At 50.4% G+C, this 19082-nt stretch overlaps 7 protein-coding genes across 7 annotated transcripts; 3 read left to right on the forward strand and 4 right to left on the reverse strand.

Moving 5' to 3' along the window:
- The first annotated feature begins 1350 nt into the window (after positions 1-1350).
- ASPZODRAFT_126612 (hypothetical protein) lies at positions 1351-2635 on the forward strand. Its single transcript, XM_022721533.1, has 3 exons — positions 1351-1412; positions 1522-2420; positions 2476-2635. Exon 2 carries the CDS (start codon positions 1732-1734, stop codon positions 2371-2373), a length of 642 nt encoding a protein of 213 aa, XP_022585199.1. The 5' UTR covers positions 1351-1412; positions 1522-1731; the 3' UTR covers positions 2374-2420; positions 2476-2635.
- Positions 2636-5218: 2583 nt separating this feature from the next.
- Positions 5219-6891, reverse strand: ASPZODRAFT_11548 (hypothetical protein; the record flags this gene model as incomplete). The annotated part of the gene is made up of 5 exons (XM_022721110.1): positions 5219-5267; positions 5320-5662; positions 5737-6110; positions 6177-6546; positions 6615-6891. The coding sequence occupies 5 exons, from the start codon at positions 6889-6891 to the stop codon at positions 5219-5221; spliced, it is 1413 nt and encodes a 470-aa protein (XP_022585200.1).
- Positions 6892-7388: 497 nt separating this feature from the next.
- On the reverse strand, positions 7389-9457 carry ASPZODRAFT_126613 (hypothetical protein). Its single transcript, XM_022721534.1, has 3 exons — positions 8958-9457; positions 8011-8897; positions 7389-7960 (listed from the first exon to the last, which is right to left on the reverse strand). Exons 1-3 carry the CDS (start codon positions 9058-9060, stop codon positions 7589-7591), a joined length of 1362 nt encoding a protein of 453 aa, XP_022585201.1. The 5' UTR covers positions 9061-9457; the 3' UTR covers positions 7389-7588.
- A 205-nt stretch (positions 9458-9662) lies between these two features.
- ASPZODRAFT_126614 (hypothetical protein) lies at positions 9663-11020 on the reverse strand. Its single transcript, XM_022721535.1, has 2 exons — positions 10439-11020; positions 9663-10384 (listed from the first exon to the last, which is right to left on the reverse strand). Exons 1-2 carry the CDS (start codon positions 10618-10620, stop codon positions 10018-10020), a joined length of 549 nt encoding a protein of 182 aa, XP_022585202.1. The 5' UTR covers positions 10621-11020; the 3' UTR covers positions 9663-10017.
- Positions 11021-13305: 2285 nt separating this feature from the next.
- Positions 13306-14331, reverse strand: ASPZODRAFT_56519 (hypothetical protein; the record flags this gene model as incomplete). The annotated part of the gene is made up of 1 exon (XM_022728617.1): positions 13306-14331. One exon carries the CDS (start codon positions 14329-14331, stop codon positions 13306-13308), a length of 1026 nt encoding a protein of 341 aa, XP_022585203.1.
- A 277-nt stretch (positions 14332-14608) lies between these two features.
- ASPZODRAFT_47239 (hypothetical protein) lies at positions 14609-15109 on the forward strand (the record flags this gene model as incomplete). The annotated part of the gene is made up of 3 exons (XM_022728392.1): positions 14609-14723; positions 14781-14913; positions 14974-15109. Coding segments are annotated over 3 exons (384 nt in total), but the record flags the coding sequence as incomplete, so codon positions are not given.
- Positions 15110-16648: 1539 nt separating this feature from the next.
- ASPZODRAFT_137844 (hypothetical protein) lies at positions 16649-18702 on the forward strand (the record flags this gene model as incomplete). The annotated part of the gene is made up of 5 exons (XM_022724389.1): positions 16649-16833; positions 16980-17761; positions 17828-17912; positions 17963-18242; positions 18265-18702. The coding sequence occupies 5 exons, from the start codon at positions 16649-16651 to the stop codon at positions 18700-18702; spliced, it is 1770 nt and encodes a 589-aa protein (XP_022585205.1).
- Between the last annotated feature and the right edge of the window lie 380 nt (positions 18703-19082).

Here is a 19082-nt window from a genome sequence, read left to right on the forward strand (position 1 = left end):
GAGTAGATGATGAATAGTCCTTCTAACTCTCTTCCTGTATTTTTATTCTTAGACTATTCCAGCTCCACAACCAGATACCTTAGCAGAATACTACATTATGGGAATCGCACAAGCATTGAGCTCGTCTGGAGGACGTAAGATTGGGTGTATAGCTTGACTAGGCATTCAAAGTAAGTTCTCAAGCCTGTAGATCGTTTGTATGACTGGAATCTATCACGACTCCCTGCGCAACTCATTACGCATAATTCCTGTTCTTCCTACGTAACGAATTACGCATCTTCTGGCTGCTGTACTTTCTTTCTGCAAGATATCCTCTTGTCACCCACGTCAGGTAACAAAATGCTTACCATTGAGGATTTAAACTTTATTGAGCCCAGGCCAAACCGGTCAATATCAAAACCAGCCATGGCTGGGCGGTGATAGTCACAACACGCATGATTCTCTGGTTCATGAAGAGTAGAGGCAATGATTTGAGGGCACCGATTGCTGGAAAGGATTCGATCTACCTCGCTAGCAGTGGTTCTCGACAGCCAGAGTAAGAGATGTTAGCTCATGGTAATGGCATTGGAGCAGATTATGCTTCCTAGTATTCAATTTTGGCCTGGCCCCTTATAAAAAAAAATAAGTCGGATTATCGTAACGTGCTGCAGAACCTGCAGGAACTCGAGCACCGACAGTGCTAGCCACGTTACACACCCCGGAGAGCCAAAGGCGATCTTGATCTTCAACAAACTAACTCATCCAATAGATGCGTTCCCTTGAAGCTTGGACTTCGGCACTGCTGCCTATCGGTATACGTAAGTACTGCATGTATCTGTTGGGTTTGATATCAGGCGTGACCGAGGCGTCTGGGCTTGCATCGTTGCCAGCTATCGGTGTCCCGCGACCCCGAGATTTCGCGTTGATACTTTCCACCTACGGAATGAATGAGCTGGAACGGTGGTGCCGGTGTGCTTGGGAGTTGAACAAAATATCTCACTCTTGGGATGGGACGCTGAGGTTTGATTGACTTTCCGTGGACAAGCATCCTTGATAACCCGGTTTACCTGCAATATATCAGAATACTATAACCAAATTCGGAACTTCTCGTCTAGATCTGTCGCTGGATTTTACTAAAGAACACAGAATGTAGACTTACTAGATATTCAAAATGGTTTCTATATTGAGGAAGCTTCGTTGGGGATAAATGTCGTCAAAGCCAATCACTGTTGGAGTGACGCCAGCAATGCAAGATCAAATTTGGAAAACCTAGCTCCGTGGTTTCGTATAGGCAGCAATATTCCAAGGCTCCTCTGTGAGCGCTACTCAGATCCGTGTCTCCAGGGCTCGCTACACCATTATCGCCATATCCGGCGTCTGAAAGGACCGATATCCCGATGCTTTGAGTCCAGAATAGACATCTAGTCCTGGATGTAGGTGAGATTTCAATATAGCTTGATTTCCCCAGGCCTGACCCCTTCCAAACCCGCCTGGCCTGCATCTGAGCCTGTAAATCTCGACGCTGATGGGAGCTGCCTTTAGGTTTAGCGAGAAGATTGTGCTACCTATTGTCGTCATCAGTCACATAATTCTTGATTGAACTGCGTGTCAAAGTCATGCCTCAGCATATAAAAGCCCGTAGTTCTTTCTCCCACAGTTGACCGTCCTTATCAGCACACTTGATCATCATAGTGTTTCACTGCTATCAACTCGATTATCGACAAGGTTGAATTCTGCTCCCGCCTGTTCAAAATGCGTTCTGTCTGTCTTATCTCTGCCCTCCTTGCTTTCGCGGCCGTCAGCGCTGCTGCACCCGTGGCTGCCGGCATCCCAAGCACCGGTATCGAGCAACCTGCGCCGCAGCACTCTCCGGTTCCCGAATGGCACGAAAGCGGCAAGCCAGGTGGCGAGGAGGCCAAGGGCGGTGACCATACCAACTACGAACCCGCTGGCATTGATGAAGAGAAGAAGCCGGAGGAAGAGAAAGGTGTGAAACGCCGTGCTGAACCTTCTGGCGTCCCACATCCGGGATCCTGGAAACCCACTGGTGAAGGCGAGCATCCTGGCGAGGGTGTGGGTGAAAAGAAAGAAGTTTCTTCCGGCCAGAGTTATCCTTCTGGTGAGGGTTCTGACGAGGCCGAGCACGGTGACAAGCCGACAAAGAGCCAATCCCCTCCCCCCAAGATCGGCGAAGGTGAAAAAACCCCAGGTGCCCATGAGCGAGTCAAGAGAGGCGAGTCAAGCACTGATAACACTCCCTCGGGTGGTTCTTTCGGCGGTCCTCACCTTCCAAAGCCTGAAACCAAGCCCGAGACTCAGCCCGAGGGCGAGAGTGCAGGTGGCGAGGGACACGGAGAGTCGGGAAAGCCTGAGGATTATGAGGGCGGAAAGTGATGCTCTTTCTGGGCATTTATGTTGGCCAGAGAGGTAGAGAGAGCGATGTGAGCAATACGCTGATATTTGGCTTTGGATATATTATGCTAACTTGTCATTCAGGGTTGGAAATTGCTAGGTCGAGCTGATGACTTTGAAGTTGGGGATAATCGTTACCACGAGATATGTCCGATTATGACGGGTATGAATTTCGAATGCTGCTTTGGCGGGAACACACTCTTTTATATAGTGAGCAGTTAGAATTGAAATAAACCCATTTGGTTGGAACTTGTTTCTGTGGAATATTAAGTACAGGGAAGAAAAGATTAGAGGTTTCAACCTACAAGGGATGTAACATTTCAGCAGTATAAGTCAAGGTAGACATATCCAAATGATTCTCTTTCGAGAGATTTATTTACCATATTTCAAAGGCCTCGAGTACAGAAACATAAGATTCATTCTTTCTATCTAGCTACTTTGACTACCTATGTGGAGGAATATGGTAAAAAGGGAACAATGAAACGACCTCAGACTGCACCAAGGCTACGGTCACCAAGGCTACTTCAAGTGACCGGTACACGCCAAAGTAGTCTTCCAAACTAACTTCAAGTTAAGTCATCATATGGCCGTGGCTCAGAAATCCTGCAGGTTAGATGTAGTCCGAAAAGTAGAAACTGCAAAGACAAGGAAATGCAACATCCACACTAAGGTGTGTGTAGAAGATGGTCAGTTCCATGAGCGGCATCTCCCCCCAGGAGCGTGAAGTCATCTCGTAAGGTAGAGAAGCTCTGTGCTATGGGTACTGGAAAGCAAGATAGAGCCAAGACAATAAGAAAAAAGGACACCCCTCAGACAGGACCGTTTTGTGCGACGACATACCAACAACCAAGCTAGTGGTGTTTGTTCCTCTTCGCTATGAATGACACACCACACTGGAAATCGACATTGGAGTTGAAACCCATGGCTGTACACGGTCAAAGGTCATCATAGGGTTTTAAAAGAAGATTGAAGATGGGGGGGGGGTTGAGATCAGCTGTGTAGATCTCGGCATAGAGGTGGCTTGGTGAGAAGGGCAGGAACGTGTAGCCATACTCTGCTAGGTGAATGGCGGAGCGGAAGGTGAAGGTAGGAGAGGAGATAGTGCCTTCAGACATTTATCAAAACACCATCTGATATAGAGGTATACAAGTGACTGGAAGCCACTGTTCCTCTAATCAGGTGAAAAGACACCACTGGTAAGTAGGCATGAGCCTCAGTGTGTATGAATGTCATCATCTAGCACCAAGAAAAGAGAAAAAAAAAATAGAAAGAAGCCTCAGACATAAAAGACCACCATTTGATATAGGCATACAAGTGACCACAGGCCACTGTTCTCCTAATCAGGTGAAGACACAACACCACTAGTAAGTAGGCCTAAGCCTTGGTGTTTATGTAGTCATCATCTGGCTCCAAGAAAGGAAAACCCCAAGCCATGCCATATCTACCTAGGTAGTATTGTCATGCTGGTCCAGTCGAATACCTCTCCACCCATAGCCCCGTTGTTCCTCCACACTTCCTCTTCCCGGTTCGTTCCTCCACACTACTTCCCTGTTGTTCCTCCACACACCATCGGCCATCGGTTCGTTCGATCGTTCGGTTCGGTTCGTTCGATCGTTCGGTTCGGTTCGTTCGGTTCTGTTCGTTCGGTTCGCTCGAGGAAACACTCGGAGAGCTTCGTTGGATGGACTCGAGTATCCAACACGTAAGAAGGCTTGGATTTCTCCTCCCCAACACCATGTCTGCTTGCTATCAGTTCAAGAACTGCCAAGTTTCTCTCAACTCGAGTCTCTCTTCTGGAAGAAACGACCACTGTGCAGATGTGTGTGGCCGTGGCAGGAGTCTACAAACGTTGGGTAGATACAAATAGATAGCAAATAGATAGCAAATAGATAATAACAAGCAGAAGGCTCAATGAAAAGGAGGGTACTTAGCTTCTACCTTTGTCCACCACAACGTTGCCCACGTTGGATCGAGTGGGTATCCTCATCTGTCGAAGAGTGTCGAAGAGCGACGATGAGGACGTAGTGAGGGAGGGAGGAGGGAGGGAAAGGTAGGACCTAGATGGTCAGTTGAGGAGAGAAAGGAGAAGAGAAAGCAGAGAAGGGGGAGAATTCTGGAGATATTTATACTGGCGATGGAGCCTTCGCTTAATCTTAGCCTCGTGTAGTCTCTCTCAAGCGAGGTCAAACAGAGTCAATCAGAGCAGTGAATAGACGGATATCAGAAGTGAATGTGAGAGCAGGGTGTGGTGGTGATCGTGGATGGTGGTTGGCGCGCGAGGGATTCGCGGCGGATCTCTCAGTGAAGGCGAGCGTTGCTCTCAGTTCAGTATGGGGAAAGCTAGCGAATGTCAGAACAGACCCGAATCCACTCCTTAGCGGCCAGGGAGTGATTAGCCTGGCGCAGTGAGAGCAAATAACTTCCAGGAACTGAGAGTTGGCGGGATATGCCCCATTTCCTGATTCGGACAGGATGGACAGGAGTCAGAGCAGCGCCGACGGCACCGGCATATTCACTTGAAGAGGGTATCCAGACTGATTTCAGAGAGGTTACAGCCTACGAGTACCCACGTGTGAAGGTGTGGAAGAGGGAACATGGTGAGGAATCGGAAAATCAACGAATTCGAGCATACGAATGAAATCATATTATGGCTACAAGCAGCTACATAATCCAGGCACTCTACTCTCTGCTATAAGAAAGCACCAAACTGCATCCCAGCTTATCGAACAAAATTCAATATGTCTATAGAACGGTAGAATTCTGAGAATATTCGAGTCTCTTCTTGTCTCCCATACTGTATCAATACATACGCCTGCTATAGATGCTTCTATATATGTCTCGACAGCCGGTTGATGAAGTTCTCCCCCCATTTTGCACTAGACGAGGGTCAGCTAATACCAAGGTATGCAGCATGGACAGGAAACTAACCTGGTGTTAGCATTGACGAAGCTGGAAAGCTTCTCGTACCGCATCTTCTTTTCCTCCTCGTCCAGCGTTAATGCTCTGTATATTGCCTCCGCAACTTGTGTTGTATTCGCCGGGTTGAAGGTGATACTCCCTTCCTTCATAAAGGCAGAGGCACCGGCGAACTCGGACAAGGCAAGGACACCATGACGTCTAGCCTGGCAGGCCACATACTCGAAGGCAACGAGATTCATCCCGTCGCGGTTTGACGTGAGGAGACAGACGTCCGCGATGGAGTACAAGGCCGTCAGCTCGTCAAAGGAGACCGACCGGTGCATGTATATGATGGGTGTTCCATCTGGTGTGGCTAAAACATTCCATCAGTATGTCGTTGTTATAGAGGGAAAAAAGGGGGGGGAGGGGGTAGTGGGATATAAATACCGTGCTTTCCATTGATCTTTCCCACCAACGTACTCAACTCAGTCTCCAGCTCTTGATACTCCTTGACGTCCTCTCTGCTCGGCACGGCCACTTGAAACAAGACAACCTTATTCTTCATTTCTGGGTGCTGGTCGAGAAACTCGCCGAACCCTTTGAGCTTTTGCGTCAGGCCTTTGATGTAGTCCAAGCGATCAATGCCAATGATAATCTGCATGCCCTTGTACTTCTCTTCCAACTCGCGGATCCGGGCCTGCACTTGCTCGTTGCGCAGCGTGTCTTCAAACTTGGCTGGGTCAATTCCCACAATGAACTTGTCGGCGCAGATCAGTCGGTCTTTATATTGGATCTTGCCCGGGATTTCGGTCCTCGCACCTCTTGAGTGAAAATTATTAGCATGGGCAGACAGTAGTCGTGTGTAAAGCAGGGAAAGGAAGGAATACAAGATATTCGCACAGCTCTGTGTGAAGTTCTGCTTATACTCGTCCGTATGAAAACCTATCAAATCTGCCGAGAGCATCCCCTCAATCAACTCGTTGCGCACAGGAAGAGAGCGCCAGAAGTCGCCTGCGGGGAAAGGCGTATGCAGGGAGAATCCGACAGCGCAGTGTTTTCCCTGCGCCTTCAACCGTGCACGCAGCATCTGCGGTAGCAGCATGAGATGGTAGTCGTGCACCCAGATGAGATCGCCGTCCTGCGCTGCGCCGGCGATGGTCTCGGCGAACAGCTCGTTGACGCGCTGGTACGCTTGCCAGGGCTTGTCCGTGAAGACAACGCCGGACTGGTAGTGAAGAATCGGCCAGAGGATTTGATCTACCGCTCAAGTCAGCATCTTTTCAATCTCTTTTGACATCAAACGCTGATACTGTTAAAAGACGTACTTGAGAAGCCATTGTAATGGCTATGTGCCAGCTCCTCGTCCAGAAAAATAGCCACAGCACCGTGCTGCGCAAGCGAATCCAGAACTTTTCCCCGCTCCTCCTCGTCTTGCACCTGGATCCCTGGCCAGCCAAACCAGCGGAACTGCGTCGACTTGGTCAGGCCGGATAGCGAGGTGACAAGTCCCCCGCTCGACAGGCTGGAGGTGTATGCGTTATCCACACGTTTGACTGAGAGGGGGAGTCGGTTTGAGACGATGATGAGGTTTCTTTTGGACATTTTTTGTGCTGATAATGGGAATAATCCTACTGTCATTCGCTATATTGTTTCATACTGGAATAACTACTACTTCTGTACATTGTTCCTTAAGTACGCCCCGATACGTCACGATGATCTCGAACCAAAGACAGGCAGGATGACAGCAGACCAGAGTCGGATCAGATCTCCTGCGTATAATTCCGCCAGGCTGATAGATTAGTTCTAAGTTTATCTTGAATATGTACTGTGGATATCAATCAGACACGTCCTGAAATATATAGTTGTACCGGGAACGGTCTGTATAATTCGCACAAAAGCTGATCTTGAGTACCAATGCCAAAAAATTAAAGTAATATGAGTATATAAGATTAACATACTAAAAGATTGAACTATACTCATTGTGTACTGAAGGTGAGGTTGAATTTGAGTACATACTAGGTACGTCATGCCAAGGTCAATAACAAACAGTTCTCCATACCGAGTACAGAGTAGAGAACTATGTGCTTTGATGGTGATTTGAGGATTACTCTACTCAATTATATTGCTCGAAGAACTATATTCAGAGTGAAATATAATAAACGTGGATGCCTGTACAAGGTGTGAAGGTATTGTCTAGAGTAGGTAAAAAAAAGCAACGCCATCCTACGGTCCTCCTACCCGCTATGCTGAGAAAAAGACGAGAAGAAAAGAAAAAGGAACAACCTGTCAGAGGCTTCAATCAGAAATACTTCCGTCCGCGTTTCGACGGGCTTGGCGTGCGTAGATGGTTCTCCCGCTCGCGACTCCTCTCCGTGACGAACTTCATGTTCGCGTCCTCGATCATGAGCGGCGAGTCCTCATCTTTATGCTCGTAGCTGGCGACGCGCTTCGGAATGGGGTGGGACTGCCCTTTGTTGAGATCTGGCTGGGCGAAATAACCAAAGGCCGGGTTGTTCTGCAGTTGCATGGCGGGATGGGGTTGGCTAGCCGGTTGCGCGTGATAGTTCGGAGCGACAGGGTGGTATTCGTGCTGGCTGTATTTGTTTCTGAAGGACCGGAAGGACCAGTTACTGACAACCGTTACGGTGGAGATGGTCGCAAGAAAGAATAGCTAAATCAGTCAGACAAGTAAACAAGAAGTATCTATATGTTTTAACTCACAATTGCTTTCCAGCTGATCGGATCAATGAAGCTGTTGATGATAATGGCCATTGTGTGGGCTGAAACCTTTGCGCGACCGACCTTGGCCGGGTCGCGGTTCATGCACCGCTCCCAGTTGTCGCAGACGGTTTCCAGCGCGGGAAGGCGCTCGTTGCCGGCGCAGCGGTTGTCGACGTAGTTTTTGGCGCAGGTCGCCATCTCGGCCAGGATGGAATCCGATACCTCCTCAGCAGCCTGGTCGAACTCGGCGCGAATAGTCGAGACAAAGCCAAAGACAACGTAGACGGTCAACGAGAATAGAGACAGGTTCACCACTAGCTGCGCCCACCACGAGAGAATACTGGGCACGTTCGGGTGAGCCTCCAGCAGTGCAAAGAACTCGGAGAAGGAGGACAACCGAGACCCTTTCGTGGTCGTTGCCTGCGACTCGTGTGCTGCTTTCCCACCCTTGCCCTTCCTCCCATCGCTGCTAATCGGCCGGTCGCTGTCATCATCTTCCTCCTCATCGTCGCGGCGGAGTCGCTTGTCCAGCTCTCGGTCACGACGGCGCCTTTTCTGTACCCGACGAGCCAGCGCGTTGGAATAGTGATTTAGGCGGGGGATCTCGCCCCTCCCAGGACTCGGCGCCCACCGGCCAAACACTTTGCTTGTCTTGGACGAGGGATCTGGAGTCACCTCGTTGTCTGCATTTTCCGGCGACGACATGTTCTCTGCGCCCGAAGAAAAGTCCAGGTCGAATTTCCGCGGCGTCATGAACGCAGGCTGTCCGAACACCGACTGTGGCGGCGCGGGTCGTTTCGACTCGGAGAAGAGGAAGGGCTGGGAGTTCGGTTCGCGCAATGAAGGCATAGATTTCTTCTCGGGGGAATCAAACGTGCTATGCGGGCCTGTTGTTGTTAATAAGGAGAAGGCGTCTACCTAGGTAGGATAGACTTGAGTTTACTCACGCTTTTTCTGCAGCCCCAACTGGAAAAACGGCGAGGTGACATCTCCAGGGCCTCTTGTCTGCCATTCAAAGTCCATTGGACTTTCTGCCGTTCGCTTCTCCATCCTGTGCGGGTTGATTATGAATATTTCAGCGCAGGGACACGGAGAAGGGAAGAAGCTGGGGTAGGAAAAGAAGGCGAAAGCGGTGGATTTCCACTGTTTGGCGGATGGACCGTAAACAAAGTAATCGCCGCCCAGGCTTTCGATTCGAGGTACAACGACGTTATTTCTTCCTGCAATAATATATGGGATACAAAAGTTGAATAAAATATACGAAGTAGACGCCAATCAATCTTTCATGTCTCCTTTTTAAAGAGTCTCTGGCTGCCTGGTGTTATTCAGTACAGAGCTCCTCTGCACCACGGAGGAAAATTCTAGAGCTCTTTAAAGCAGTCTTATCTAAAGGGAACAGAGTACAACAGACCTTCTAGAAGCCAGAATCAAGTTATTTAGTTGCGGCACTTGCTCATCAAAATAGCAATACTTTGTTTATCGCTCTCCCTGGCAACGCAAATCTGGTGTTCTCGCCAAGCCACGGCGCCGATGATCCGCTCCAGGCCACTCATTCTTGTACAGAGTAAGCTACCTAGACTAATCAGTATTCGCTCTGACATACTACATATGCAGGGTTACTTGTCATTACTTGCTGCGTTACCGATTTGTGCTGGCTGTCTATACACAGGGACTCGATAATAATGATGACTGATATTAGGACGAGTGACTCCAAGCCTAGTGCCGGACCACAGGACAGTGCTAGGTGCGAAAAAGAGCTGGAGACCGCCAAACCAGGCCAAAGTTGACATATGGAACGCGATGAATGAAGAGCATAACTCCAAGGAAACCCTTTGAAAAATCACAAGTCAACTCTGCAACCAGGCGGAGCTGAAATTCTCAGAGTCATAGTAAGGAAACCCCCGAACTCCGATGGTGCCGTTATTAGTCTAAGGTACAAAAGAGATCATGATGCAAAGGCAAAGTTGGTACAGGGGTATTTCGACGGACGAGGAAGATGAGCAGAGATCAGAGATGGATAAGGTCGACGAACTCAAAGTCGTCATCAGCCAGATAGCCTCCGCCGATTTGGGCCTCGCTCTCGCACGATACAAACTCGTACTCCTTGACTAGGCGCTCGGTTTCCTTTGTCTCGAATCGCTCGACGGCCTTGTTGACTGCTGCAGAGAGAATGGTCTGTCCGGAGGTCTCATAGGGGTGAATCAGGTCTTCTTCCTGAGGGTCTTGGAAAACCGGCCTGATCGAGTTGGGCTCAGTCACTGTCTCGTCGGAGGAGGAATCAGAGGATAGAGCCTCTTCAACCTCCCGACTCAGGGCAATCCGAGCGGTGTTGGCAAGGTGGTTGAAAAACTTCTCGTTGTGTTGACGGCACCAACTGTAGAGACTATGTCAGTTTTGGGAATATACCAGGGCCAAAGGAGAATCATACTGCGAGGACACCGGTTTAGTCGGACGTGTGATGGGCTTCTCTTGCCCATGGAAAACATTGCCACGAGCCTCTGCTGGGCGACCTCCAAGCGCCCATTTGGCCTTATGATCGTGGTTTCGTTTGGCCTCCTTGGCGTCACGGCGCAGGTCGTGTGCCACATAAGTCTCCTGAGACATGGCCATGTCGATTATTAGGGGAAGGTGAGAGAAGAAGAAGTAGAGTGAGGAAGCAAGATCAATTATTGCCTCTGCCCGTATATATATATAGGCCGGGGCCTGGGGTTGTGAGGGGAGCTCTTGCCACTAGTGATAAGATAGATAGTACTCCGCAGCAGTGAATAGATAAGGCGTGTAGTAGCCAAGGGGGGAGAGGCAGGACCTTGGGAGTTTCTCCTCACAACAAAAGACCCAAAGAGAACAAGCGGTTAATAAAGAGAGGGCAGACCCAGGCAACGCGAGATACGAGTCTTTGTTTGAGTCACCTAAAGTGGCTCCGAGGCATACTCCGTAAAACGTGGGAAGGGGGGCGCGTCCCGAGAATAGCAACGGTCGATAAAGAGACGGAACGGATCCACCAGCCTTTCAATGAGTTAGTAGCAACTGGTTAATTCCGTCGAATGACTCTTTTGAAATGCAGGAGACGGTCCAAGCCCTCTATATAGGGACAGGTGCATGATTGTATGGCTCACATGGGCAGGCAGAGGTAAGGTTGAGGGACTTTCCAGGTCCTGCTTGGTCATAGCACGCCTCCCTAGGTGCCAACCGGTACACTGCGTGCAAGTCCCTCTATCTATGGTTCGGCAGGTTGGATCTACAAGATGAATAGGTGTATTTTCCCAGCCCACCCCGACAAGGCAGCCGTGATGATTGGTTTTCCCTCTATGCGCTCTTTTCCCCCATATCTTGGAACGCCATCCCCAAGACGTACCCCGAGGGTTGCCAGGAGGCGCCACTATAGTCATCCTAGGAATCTTACTAAATGGAATCAGCCACCTTCTGACCATGGTTGGGTGGGGGGGGATACAAGGCCTCCAAAAAACAAGTGTCACAGCGTATCCATGGATTGGAACGAGATGACGAAAAGGCATGGGCCTCTCAAGGCACCTTCCATCACAGCCTCAGGCACCCGGTGCGCTAGTCCCTATACGGTAGGTGTCGTCATCCGCCGCAAGCGCAGGCAGGCCAGGTGACTCACGCAGCGGTTACTTCCATTCTAGATTATTCAGGATGCGAGCACCGCCGCTGACAGATGGCACGACTGAGACTGAGACCGAGACTGAGACTGCCCGAGGACTGAGACTGAGGATTCGGGGGTTGATGGGCACTTCCTGGTTGGGTCTAGCCGCTCTGATACGAGGTATTTACCCATGTACCGTGTTCAGCTCTGCTATTATTGTTATTGAGTCATTCGAGGGCTACCCGCCATCCATTTTCCAACAAGGTAGGGTGCTAATTCTACGCGCTGATAAATCAAGTCAGCTATTCCCCTCATTAGTTACCTAGGTATGTTGAATTGGAAGCTGAAGCAACCAGTGATTGGCGATGATTCGCGATAATTTTGTATTAATGCTGATACCATAGCCATGCCTTTTGATGACAAGATGGCTTATCATGAGAATATAAGCAGAATTACTTCCCTGAACAGTAGAAATGCTGATAACCCCAGATTGAAGTGTACCTCAATACTCCCCTGTCCTTCGTCCTAGTTTCACCACCATCCCTCATGAAAGATGCTCAGGAAACTGCCACCGAACAACAATACTCAACTCTGTTGTCTCTTGAAGAAAGGGAGCTGAGGCTCCTATGAGTCGAGTCCCAGCAGCCTCTAGAATCTGTCATTCAAGAATGGTTCCATGTTACGAGTGTCAGCTGCAGATATAAGCCCAGAGTTTGGACCTTTAAGGTCGAGTGGTATTCCCTTCTACTCCTATTTCAGCTACGAGGGGGCTGAAGGTCCACGAGCTCTAGACCGTATAGTCGAATGCTTCAAAGGACTAGAATCATATTGGAGACGGTGGTTGTTTTTTGAACTCCTCGAGAAGCGATGAGAGTATCCTAGACACCACAGCCTATTCACATGATAACTACCTAGGTAACTCATTTGCAATCTCTAACCTATAATTAGTCGTTATCGCTTCCCCTCTTCCCCTCACAAGATACATAGCATGATAGCATCCAGCTACCTACCTAGGCTGTACTCAAGAGTGGGGTACACTCTACGGAGTACACTGGCCTGACAGTACTACATACAGGTACATGGTACTACATATCTAGCTGCATCAATTAGCGCCGAACCCGCTTATCCCGAGACAAGAAGCTCTCATGTACTGTGAGGTAATAGTTAAATGAGCTACCCACTGTAAGTAACCCCTAGCTCTCGAGAAAATGACCTGCATCACACTGCAGAGCTACTGTTTAAGCTGGAGGTTAGTACAGAGTATCGGAGGACTCCGTCCCTTGGTTTACTCCCGCCATGGTGAAGTTAAACGGTACCACTTTCTATAGGACTCAATTTTTTGCTAATATGAAACTCTATTATCTATCGATCTGGATAAACTCGTAGTCGATGTCGAAATATCTGACTCACTCACTTGCCGTGGCGTTTAGGTGGGCCTCGACAGGGTAGTTCTCTATACATGGGTAGGTGTTGAGTGTGGATGGTACAGAGTACTCCATGATGTACTCTAGAAAAATTAAAAGGCGTGCTGTGATTGTCTGACACAACACTCTCGAAATTTCCTTTGAATGCGCAATCGTGGTAGTGAGATTGTAGCATAGAAAAATGGATAGAGATTAATTTCGGTAGAAGGTGACTTGTGGACAAGCATATTTGATGCCCAGAAAGTAAACGTTTCACTGGCCAGCAGTTTATTCATCCATCTGCCATTGATAGTCCAAGGCTTCAAATCTCGCCCTCTTGTTCCGCGCTGCAAACCATTCCTTCTCGAAGCCTGTGCTGCGGTCCACCCCGTCCCAGCGATGACCCGGTCGGATCCCGTACCGGTTCGGCTGGAAGGCACCCTTGTACAGTGGCCGCCCCGTCGTGCTCACAGTGGGAGCCGTGGACTTTGTCAGAAACTGCGCCGCGGGGTCGTTCCATCGCTGTTGCGCCTTGAGCTCCTCGTTTAGGGTCTCGTCCTCCACCGTTCGAGCTAGGGGCATCGCGCGCGCCTCGCGAATTTCTGCTCGCCGCGCCTCACGCTGCTGCAGCTGCACGTCGCCCATGAGTGCCTCGCGCGCACGTTCCTCCTTCTCCTTCTTCTCCTGCTCTGCCCGGCGCGCCTCCGCTCGCTTCATCTGCACGTTGATGATCCGGCCCGAGGCGTCACGGTAGATCGTCTCCTGCGCGGCTCCTTCGGCCTCCGCATCCTTGTATTTCGCGGATTCGGCCTTTTTTCGCCTTTCCTGCGCCGCGACCATGGCTGCAGTCTGTGCCGCCGTCTGTAGACCCGCCTTGGCCCCAGACTCCATCCGGGGCCCTTTCTCGTCTGCATATTCGTCCAGCCCTAACGCATTGTCATCCTCCTCATCTTCGTCACCATTTTCTCGTCGTTGTGCTGCCCGTTCTGCCGCCGCCGAGGCCAGAATCGCATCCGCAGCTTCTTGCTCGTCTGTACCCGTCGCCGCCCCGGTGCCCACAACCTTCCACCCGGATTTCTTCGCACGTCGAAACTCGGCACTCCGCGCATTCACCACAAAGGGGCTATCTTCATCGTCCCCTGCGACACCAGTGCCTGCAGTACGGAGGTCCGGCGGGTCGTCGTCGGCGATGATGAGGCCGTCCCCGGCCGTGTCGGCGTGTTTGGTCTTCTTGCGCTTCTTCTTCGGCCGTTCCGTGCCCGGGTCAGCTGTTAAATAGTTTTTCGCCAGATATTCTGATAGCGAGGACGGCATTTTCCTTTTTTGTTCTGTTTTTCCTGTTCTAGAGAACAACAGTCCGTCAAGATGAACCGCGGCGGTGTTGCTGTTTTCCGTTTTGGTACGTTATCCGGATCAATTCGGGCCGATATATCGTTTCGTATCTCGTATTGGTCGTACTTGTTCAGAACAGCAGTAAGGAGTAAACAATGGATGCGAATTGCCTGTAAGCTGCGTTCTCCTCCCCCGCGCCCCTAATAGAAAAACTTTCTTTTCCATGCTTGTCTTAATCGACTGATCTAGTTGACTACGAATGGCTCGAACTGACGAGGCTGAATGGTGGTACAACGCCGTGTACGAGGCGGTCCAGGAGATCCCCCGAGGCCGAGTCACTTCCTACGGACACATCGCACGGCTACTGGGGGAGCGTACGTTATTGCTGTTGTTGATTTAGTGATTTCCTTGTCGTTAACGAGTGTTGATAGCTCAACGACCTCGGCAGGTGGGAATGTGTCTTAAACATCTCCCCACTGACACGCCGGAAGGAACCATTTTCTTCCACTCGGGTAATGTTCCGTGGCAGCGCGTGGTTAATGCTAAAGGGATGATTTCTCATCGGTAAAATGACGCTCTACATACTTCCTGGTGATGGTGTACCGTGTTTTGACGTCTTTCCAGAGGACCCGGGAGTGCAGAGCGTCAAGCGGAAGCTCTCCGACAAGAAGGTGTCGAGGTCGAAACTGACAGCTTCGGGGAGATGTATATTGATTTCTCCCGGTACGGATGGTTTCCAGATCGACTACCCAGCGAAGAGGGGTTGAGCGAGGAGGAGGAAGTCGATATCCAGGGCAATACTGCTGGATAGGTAACGTACCTGGAGATGAATGAAGGAGATGTTGTTACTGACGTTGTGTCTCGTCTTCCACAGCACCTCGCTTTTTGTATTAGAATAATCTCGTTCGCCAGAATATTCAACCGTCAAAGGTGGAGATGTGAATCCGTCGGCTTTGGTTCTGTTTCATACTAAGTTGTTCTTGCAGTGTCTGGCACAAACAGACAGAACGGGTCCAGATGGGAGTCTCGAATCTAATAGCCATTTTCTGGCTAGACTGCAGATTGCATGTCAAAAGAGGCTGGCCGATATGGAGATAGACGTTGATATTGCCGGCACTTGCCAGGTCCAACTGTCCGTTGAAGACTTACAAGAACAGTCGACACCTCGTTTACTACTTCAGGGCGCCAGACCGAAACATACCTACAAACCCCGAGCCCAAAAGGATTTGTGGATCTATCCATATTTGAATATGAACACCTCTTCCATTCATTCAGTTAACCTTGGAAGGTGAAGGTTACATCGGGCAAAACCGAAGACATCTGGCATAGAATACTAGGAATAGTGTTGCATGCAGACCGTTTTGAACCCCCAAGGTCCTACCCTAGTGTTCAAGTAGTCATTATTACTTTGTAAACAATGGCTAGATTTCCCCCCCGGGGCACCCGACTCACAATGTGATACCTAGGTAGCTATATCGTCATCACCCATGCTTCTGCGCTCTTCCTGGCGTCAGAGGTGACCAGGGGGAGCGAACACCTCTCCCTCTACCCTACGACGATAATCTCCTACCTACAGATACTCCAACAATCATTATTTGACCCTTTTTTTTGCTCTCAGTGGTATACGCATTATATGATCTAATCAAAAGTCCCCCCAGTGAACTCCATTCGCCACCGTGGGCAGCAGCCGCTGCTTGCGGACATTCCTCGTCAATCGTCTCCAATCACAGCCCCGATTCGCTCTCCGACAACTCTAGAGTAGCCGTCAGCAAGTCCCTCTGTCGATCCATCGTGGCAGGTCTGGGTCCTGGTTGCTTCTCGAGTCGTCACAAAATCTGCTGGGCTGCGGATGTTGTCATCCTCTCTGGCTGTGCGCAGGTGGCCTTGTCGTCCGCCAGTCTCAATACTTCAAAAAGTCACCACGATAGGGCAGTTTCATTATTTTCCCGCAGTGACTTTCTAGAGAACTGTCGTTCAATTCTTTTCCACTCTCACTTTCTCCCTCTTCCCCTCTCTCTTTTGTGTTCTTTTGACTGGGTTCCCTCCAGCCTCCCGCGTTGTTGCGGTCGCAGGCGCCGAGCCCCTCCCACGACCCTCCGCCCACCGCCCGCCGTCGCAGCAAAGCAGCAACAACAACCTCCCCCCGACACCAACCAGTTGTCTTGTCTTTGCCCGCCCAGCGCCAGGATAATTTATCATCGGACGACCCCTCTAGCGATCGTCGTACCCTCGCATCAAGTCGGTCTTTTACGCTCGACCCGATCGCTCTCTGCTCCGCGAGAAGGTCCCGCATGGAATGATGGACGCGGGTGACATCAAAAAAGCCGTACTCAACAAGGGAAAACAGATGACCAGCATCGCTGCAGCAGCTGCCAATGGCAACAACGGCAAGAAGAGGAGGAAGGGCACGGATCTGAAGCCTATCATGACTAACGAAGGGCCGATTTCTATCGACTCCATTGCCGTCAACGCAAACGCAGAAGGGTATGTTCTCTTTTGCATGCCCAACCAACCCCACGGTAGTGGCGACGGGCGCAGCATCCGATATCGTTTGCCGTTCCCTCTCCCACCAACCCTTCCCTGCGTCTAACAGTGTTTGAAAAAACCATGGCTAACTTCCGTGGGTATAGTGCTACGTTATCGCGCTCATCGTCGTCCTCGTCGGGCGAGGAAGTGGAGACCACTGCGGACGAAGAAGATTCGGAAGATTATTGTAAGGGTGGTTACCACCCAGTCACGGTCGGGGAAACCTACAACAACGGCCGGTATGTAGTCGTGCGTAAGCTCGGCTGGGGTCATTTCTCGACGGTCTGGCTGTCGCGCGATACGACAACCGGCAAACATGTCGCCCTCAAGGTCGTGCGCTCCGCCGCCCACTACACCGAGACCGCGATCGACGAGATCAAGTTGCTTAACCGCATCGTACTGGCCAAGCCGGAACACCCGGGCCGAAAACATGTTGTTAGCTTGTTGGATTCGTTCGAGCACAAAGGCCCGAACGGAGTGCATGTCTGTATGGTCTTCGAAGTGCTAGGTGAGAATCTGCTGGGCTTGATCAAGCGCTGGAACCACCGCGGCATCCCCATGCCCCTGGTCAAGCAGATTACCAAGCAGGTCTTGCTAGGACTGGACTACCTGCACCGCGAATGCGGCATTATCCACACAGATCTCAAGCCGGAAAACGTCTTGATTGAGATCGGGGACGTCGAGCAGATTGTTCAAACCTACGTTCAAGGCGAAGAGCAGAAGAAGGAAAAGGAAGACAACCGCAATGGGCGCCGGCGACGACGGACACTTATCACCGGCAGCCAGCCGTTGCCCAGTCCCCTTAACGCCAGCTTTAGCCATCTCGATTTTAAACACGCCTCGCAAAATTCGCATAGCAGTCTGAGTCAGATGGTTTCCGATTCCTGTATGCCATCCTTTCTCTCTCTCTTTTTCTGTTATCATTTTCCGAGTGACGCTGATTTCTCTATAGCCCCAACAAAAGAAACCTTCTCGATGAAAGAGCAACTGGGTATCAAGGAGGAGGATGAGAAACAGAAGCAACGGGAGAAGACCACGTATGTTTGCATCTTAGTGGAATGTAGTTGGCAAATACTGACCCTCATAGTGACTTATTAGAGCGAGAGGTCTCGGGCATCTCACTTAACAAGAGCTCCAAAACTCCCAGCGAGGAACTGGATTGCGATATTATCTCCGTCAAAATCGCCGATCTCGGCAATGCTTGTTGGGTCGGTCACCATTTCACCAATGACATCCAAACAAGGCAGTATCGCTCGCCTGAAGTCATCCTGGGTGCCAAATGGGGTGCTAGCACAGATATCTGGAGCATGGCTTGCATGGTATACATTTTTGCCCTTATCCTTGCCCGATTTGAAAAAAAGAGAGCCGTGCGTGGCTGACTAGCTTCAGGTCTTTGAGTTGATTACAGGAGACTACCTCTTCGATCCCCAATCTGGCACCAAGTACGGGAAAGACGACGACCATATCGCCCAAATCATCGAGTTACTGGGTCCCTTCCCTAAAACACTTTGTCTTTCTGGCAAGTGGTCCCAAGAGATCTTCAACCGCAAGGGAGAGCTACGCAACATCCACCGACTGCGTCACTGGGCTCTGCCCGATGTCCTCCGCGAGAAGTATCACTTCACAGTGGAGGAGAGCCGGCGCATCAGCGCCTTCCTCCTCCCCATGCTGGAGTTGCTCCCTGAACGGCGAGCCAACGCCGGTGGAATGGCTTCCCACGAGTGGACGAAGGATACGCCGGGCATGGAAGGTATTGACTTGGGGATTGAGCCTGGGACTCGCGGGGAGACAATCGATGGGTGGGCCTCTGAGGTCAAAAGGCGATGAGCAACGCTCGATGTCAAACCCCTTCAAACCCACCCACCCGTTTCTGTCACGGTGTCGGGACGGGTGCATGCTTCACGATATCTCCTTGTTTTCCCTCCTTTTTTTCTTTTCTCTTTCACCCTTTTTTTTCCTGCTCCATCTTGAGGCTCTTTCCTCTCTGCCTCTCTTTTGGTGCCCTGGCTTGGTTGTCGGTTGGATGGACTGGCTGTCTTGTGTTGACCTCTTCCCCCCCACCATCTCTACATTGTGATCTTCATATGCCCTTCATTCTTCCTGTTCCTATCTACTTACATAGAGCCTTGTTCTTGACCCGACTAGCCGACCAAATCTTTTCTCGACTTCAGGGTGTATGTCAACTTTCACGCCCCTCCCCATCTCAC

This window comes from Penicilliopsis zonata, assembly GCF_001890105.1.
Source record: "Penicilliopsis zonata CBS 506.65 unplaced genomic scaffold ASPZOscaffold_1, whole genome shotgun sequence".
Classification (NCBI taxonomy): domain Eukaryota; kingdom Fungi; phylum Ascomycota; class Eurotiomycetes; order Eurotiales; family Aspergillaceae; genus Penicilliopsis; species Penicilliopsis zonata.